The 6,717-nt window shown below is 39.4% G+C and overlaps 1 protein-coding gene across 1 annotated transcript in view; it reads right to left on the bottom strand.

Annotated features, from left to right (window-relative positions):
* Positions 1-682: 682 nt before the first annotated feature.
* LOC131857830 (uncharacterized) overlaps positions 683-6,717 on the bottom strand; it is a 150,516-nt gene continuing 144,481 nt past the window's right edge. The window contains exon 3 of the mRNA XM_059210570.1: positions 683-1,105. Coding sequence (XP_059066553.1) covers positions 683-1,105 — 423 coding nt within the window. The remainder of the gene's footprint in view (positions 1,106-6,717) is intronic.

Here is a 6,717-nt window from a genome sequence, read left to right as displayed (position 1 = left end):
CTCCGCAAGGAGCTCCTATGATCCCTCTCCATCATGATCCCTCGGTATGTGACTACCTCTGCTCGAGATGCTGGTAGATCACACTGTCTGTTGTAGTCTCTCTAGCAAAGATCTCTCCATCTCTCTCCAGACCTCCATCTTGAATCGAATAGTGAATAGGTCCTTGTGCTGCCCTACACTCCCTTGTGTTCTATGCACTATCTGTGAGAAGCTAGGAATGTGTGTGGTGGTGATGAGATTTGTCACTATGTTTTGGATCAAGGAGCGCCACTTCTGGACACCAACTGCAAAGACAGAGAGAGATTTTCATCAGTAACATTCCATATCATCAAATCTAAAAATATTAAGATGCATAAATTAAATAATCACAAAACACTTTACCTGGATCTCCCTCTTGCCAATAGGTGTCATGGAAAGGGACCTCTTATTATTGGGACCCACTAGGTTCTTTATGCTTATAGTGTCTCTGCACAGTGGGCATAGGACAGTGGGGAATAGAATCAAGACCCCTTATAGGGTCCTTCTCCACTCACGATGGAATGCTTGATGGATTTAGGGTTATGGTGTTATCACCTAAGTGATGAGGAACTACATCTAACTCATCCTCCTCGACCTCCTCACCCTCCTCCTTGTCATCCTTCTTGCCCTCCTTTCCCTCCTTGCCCTCCTCATCCTCCTCATCCTATCCTTCCTCGTCCTCGTTTCTATTCTCCTCCTCTCCATCCTCCTCATCATCATCATCTTGATCTCCCTCTCCTACACTACCATACTCTTGTTGCCCTGCATCATCATCCTGATCATCTATGTCATCCTCACCAGGTTCCTTGGATGTGTCAGGCTCCTCCTTGTCACCTATGTGTCTCCATGGCTCGGGTTTCCCTCTAGGATAGTCTATTGGAAAGATCGCTCGAGGGTATATCCTACCCCACCATGTGATGTACCGTTGGTGTGTGCCCACATCATCTTTATAATTGGTCATGATGTCCCGATCTGACCCATCTGAATCTGTGATGTCAATCTCATCACTAGTAGGCCTCAGAATGGATCCCAACCTAGGAGTCACACGTGAGTATCGGATATAGATAGGCACATCTATAGGAACACACTGCTCAAACCCAAACTCCCACCAAAATCGGTCAAAGTAGAATGGGACCACGATGTTGTTGTATCATCCCTCTAGTAGACGGTTCCGTTGCATTCAGAACAATTGCCTATGTATCCCTACCCACATGTACATCGTAAGGTAGGGTCTCCATCTGGTGACCTTCATTATCAATCTATCAAAACTCACTCTCTAATGTAGGAGATCCCCAAACCACCACTCATGGGTAGGTGGATATGCAAACACTCTAGGCTACTCCGAAACCAAGTCAATGGGTACCCCAGTGGGTTTAGTGCATGTAATGTTCTCAAATATCCATATCTGTAGTAGTGTACAGGTCATCAGGTTGCATCCCTATCCAAACATGTACTCTCCTAGGTTGCAGTATAAGTGGGATAACATGCTCCACCTGTAGGAGAATACCCTTCAATGTCTCTCCATGTCTATAATCGCATAAGAGACCTCCATGCATGTGCATGATGTGCCCATTAGGAAACATGGCTAATGCAATGGTAGCAATCATCAACCATCTCACAAGCAGAACCTCATCAGGGGGATGCAAGATCCAACTGATCATGATGCTCCCCTTCATCTCATCGAGCATCTCTCTCCCAATGCAGTAGACCTGCTCCCTCATGTAATTAGTAGCAGTGTGATCTGGTTGGTATCTCACTATCTCTCCTCTAATGGGAAGGTGAAGTATGCAGTATAAATCCTTGAGTGTGACTGTCATCTCCCCCATAGGTAGAATAAAACTGGAGGTATCCATGTCCCCTCTCCATTAGTGCCATCAACATCGTCAGATGGAACTTGATGGTTGGCATGGTCATCATGTACTACAACCCTAAAACATGGAGAAACTCTCTATCCTTAGGTGAGAGCCACAAAATCTGAATCCATAGGCTTTGGAAGGTGTGACCGATAGTATGCTCATGAATATAGGGAAGAATCTGCAAAATCGAAAACATCAAATCATCAATAATCGCTCAATCGATCATAATAATCTAATAAAAAGCATCATCAATATATCTTATCTATCTTATGCCTAATCCTATGAAACCCTTGGCCTCTCTGAATTGGGACCAAGGAGCCCCCTTGGGACTAGGGTGCCTTGGGAGGACCACAGCGCCCCCTTGGGACTAGGGTGCCCAAGGAAGACTAGGCAAAGAGCCAGGAGCATCGAAGGTGCAGAGAAAGTACATAGTATTGTGGAAGGAACACTCACTTAACACACATCATGAGGCTAATGTCATGGAAGGAACACTCACTTGACAAAAGTAGATGGAAAATAAAAGGCAAACATCAACCCCCTCATGGTACTTTATAAGTAGTGCATGTACAATAAGGCACAAGATGTGCAAGATCCCAAATATACAATACATGGTGACACTTTATCTCAGTGTGTTTGCATAAATAAAATGCTACAATGATAAGAAGAGATAGAAAACTGGAAACAGAAAGAAAAAAAAAATGAGACATCCTACTCAAAGAAAGAGATCCCAGGACCTGAAACATCCCAGATATTCACTAGAGTGCTGAAAAGAAAAAAATTGAATAAATATACCTGGAGAAGAATCTGGAAAGAACACTCATATGACTAGAAATTACATAGAACAAGCTTTCCAACAATATAGTGTTCAAAAAATGGAGTTCAGATGCTCAAGTGATGTCTCCTAGAGTGCAAAAAGGGAACCTCTAGCTTTGACATCATAAAACACCATCAAAAAAGCAAAATCAAAAGTTCAAACCTCCAGATATGGATTAAGTTCAGAAAGAGATTTCTGATGATATAAGGTTTCTGAAAAAGCACCTCCATATGACCAAGTTATAGCCAAAAGAAAAAAAACCCTCATGTAGGGCATAAAGAAGGTCAATTTTTTTCTGACGCATTTGTAGGTACAGTCATATGGATTTTTGTGCCTCAAAAAACGTGTCAATAAAAAATATGCCCCATATGCCCTTGTCACCGAAATAGGTCGAATTATATATCAAAATTCATGGAATCAACCTTCTGAATCCAACCACGAGGTCCTTTTGACACCAAAATGTACCAAAAAATTAGGTACCCCCAGAAATGGAAAAAAGCAACTGCACAAACCCTTGAATACATAGATTTGAAGAACAAGACCCAAAATCTCTCATGAAGAGAACGGGGTCATGCAGATTTGGAGATCTGATACCATATTGGAGTTGAGGAAAAATAAACTCTACAACTCCCAAAGATCACTTGCATGAAAACCTATCACAGAAGGAGAGAAGCAAAAAAGCTATGGAGGCCAGAATTCAGAGATCCAAAAAAGAGGAGTCATATTGATTGTGCAACAAGAATGCAATTTAATAATTACAGTTGTTCTGAAAATACAAAGAGAGAATCCTTATAAAAGGATACTCAAAACCCTAAAGAATTATAAGATTCCTAAGTTTAGCTTGAGCATAGAGTATAATAGACTAATAATTAAATAAATAATTATTAGCTAATAAAAGATTACTCTAACACACCTTTTTTATTATAGGCTCCCCTTTCAAGGATGAAGACACTTCACCTAATTAATTCATGTTTGAAGGCTCCTTGGAATTTTCATGCAAAGAAGAAATCAGATCCAAGATCTCCATAGCTTCAAAACCCATCAATTTTGAAGCAACGCCCCTTTCCTCCATTAAGAATAGGGAAAAGCATGATTCAAGGCCAACAACAACCAAAAGAGAAAGAGCCCTACTAGAGAAACCCATGCCCTTCCCAACCAAGAAGGGAGGCCAACCACACACCCACCTCAGCACCAGGCAAGCCCAAGCTCAAACAAAGGAAGAAAAATTGAAGACACTACGAAACCAGACAAGGAAGCGACACCCACGAGCAGAGGGAATAGGGGAAAGGTAGGAAACACCCACCAAAATCCAAGCCAAACCCCACAACAATAAATGATCCCCCAAAACCAATAGAAACGACCCCCCAAAATAGACAAAGGAAGTACAGAGCACAAGAAAAATGGTGGCTAGGGTTTCCCTTAGCACTCCTCGCCAATCCCAAAACCGCCGTTCATCATCCTCGTTCCTTTATTTAACAAATATTCATAGCCAGAACATACTAAACATGAATATTTGGTTCAATTCTCTTCTACGCCTAAAAGAGTTGAATTGAGACTGGACTTGATAGACAAGAAGTTGAGGAGAGCTCATCTAGCTCTGAATTTTCAGAAGAGGAGGAAGAACCTCCAACTCAGCTTGTTCAAAGGTCTACAAGACATAGACAACCACCTGAAAGGTATTCACTTGATGATTGAAGATGTATTTTTTCTTTGAATACTAATATGGATAAACCTAGATCTATAGAAGAGGAATTGGGTATGAATGATGCAGAATTCTGGAAGATTGTTATGGAAGAAGAAATGATAGCTTTAAAAATTAATGATACATGGGATCTTGTACCATTTTCTAAAGGGTTGTAACCTATTAGTTGTAAATGAATGTTCAAGAAAAATATTGGTTCAAATGGAGGCATTAAGAAGTATAAACCAAGGCTAGTTGCAAAAGGCTACTCTTAGGTTGAGGGTGTTGATTATGGTGAGACATTTTCTCCTGTTGCAAAAATGACATCCATTAGATTTTTGCTTTCTATTGCTATTGCTTATGATTTAGAGGTTGAGAAAATGGATGTGAAAACAATTTTCCTTCATGGTGATTTGGAGGAAGATATTTAGATGACACAACTAGAGCACTATGTGGTGAAAGGTAAAAGTAATTTGGTCTGTAAATTAAAGAAATCTTCGTATGGCCTCAAACAAAGTCCTACGATGTGGTACCAAAAATTTGATAAATATGTCTTGAGTTTGGGATTTGAATGTTCTCGATCAGATCATTGTGTTTGTTATAAATCTAATGGTGATTATTACTGATACATTGCATTATATGTTGGTGATATGTTATTCATAAGTAAAGGGAAATGTATGATTTCAAAACCAAAGTCTCAACTTGCTGCTAAATTTGAAATGAATGATCTTGGTGCAATGAAACACATTCTTGGGATTTAAATTAGAAGAGATAGAATGAACAAAAAGCTATGGTTAGGCCAGAGTAAGTATGTGAATTCATTTTTACAAAGGTTCAACATGTAGGATTGCAGACCATTATGTGTTCTTTTATAGTTGGAACAAAACTATCTATTTCAGATTATCCTACATCTCCATCAGAGATGGACAACATGAGAAAAGTACCTTACCAAAGTGTAGTTGGAAGTTTGATGTATACTATGGTCTGTACTAGACCATACATTGCCCAAGAATTGGGAGTTCTTTCCAGATATATGTCTAATCCTAGTAGAGTTCATTGGAATATAGTCAAAAGAGTCTTTAGATATTTGAAGGTACCTCAAAGTATTCTTTGTGTTATCATGGTAATTTGGTAGGAGACATATTTCCCTTGATATCCATGGTTATGTGGATTCAAACTCGACAGGTGATATTGATAGCAAAATATCCACCAGTGCTTATGCATTTACTTTATTTGGTGGTACAATTAGTTGGATAAGTAAGAAACAAGTTGTGGTTGCTTTGTCCACTATGGAAGAAAAGAATATGAAAGCTACTCATTCTTGTAAAGAAGCCATTTGGCTTGAAAGACTATGTTCGGATATTAGAATAAAATAAGGTGCAGGGATAGTTTATATTGTGGCGGTCAGAGTGTGATCTACCTAGCTAAGAACCTAGCATTTCATGCCGAGACCAAACACATTGATGTTCAATATCATTTTGTCAGAGATATGGTCAAATATGGAAGGGTGAAGCTAGTTAAGGTAGAGACTTTGATGAATGTTGCAGATTCTTTAACTAAGGCTACGAGCATGTAGAGAAGTTCAGATGGTGTTTGGAGTCTATAGGCCTCATGGCCCCTAGCAATTAATGTATTGTGTATATACTCCCTTTGCTCTTGCAATGTGTTCGACAAGTGGGAGAATGTTGGGAAAATGGTGTCTCAGTCTTGCATTCACATGAGGTTCCTATTTATAGTAAGTTTTTATTTGAGTACAAAATAGTGTGAAATTTTCCCAAAAGCTTTGGATTGGCTAGATAAGCATGTCAGTAAATTTTCGTCGCAAGATCAGAGCTAGTTTTGAATATATTAAAGTTTCTATTATGGAAGGTGCGGTGAAAGGTTTAAATTTAATTTCAAGGAATTTAGACCCTCTGAAATACCATAAAATGTGGGCATAACTAGCGTAGCAGGTTGCATGGCCATAGATCACTTCGTGAACATTTTGACGCTTCAAATGATTCATCAATCAGATACTCGGTTCACAAGCTATGGCCTCCGAAAGTTTGGACTCCTGAAATAGGAAATATAAAAATTCATCAAATACATAAATGAGTTGTAAAAGAGAGGTACACATGTTTATGTGTGTTTTGACACATCATAGGGCATCTATATTGGAGATAAGGTTGGATCTACTTTATGGGGTGGTTTTAGCCCATGGTTTTGTAATACTATTTGACAGTTTCTTGTATTGTATCACCTATATATGAGGTACGTGAGATAGAGGTTTTGTGTGAGAGTCTGATAGCTATTGACTCACCTTTGAATCTATGATTGGTGGTACTCCTATGAAGATATTTCTCTACAAG

This window comes from Cryptomeria japonica, chromosome 8, assembly GCF_030272615.1.
Source record: "Cryptomeria japonica chromosome 8, Sugi_1.0, whole genome shotgun sequence".
Classification (NCBI taxonomy): Eukaryota; Viridiplantae; Streptophyta; class Pinopsida; order Cupressales; family Cupressaceae; genus Cryptomeria; species Cryptomeria japonica.
This window is presented reverse-complemented; position numbering and strand designations above follow the sequence as displayed.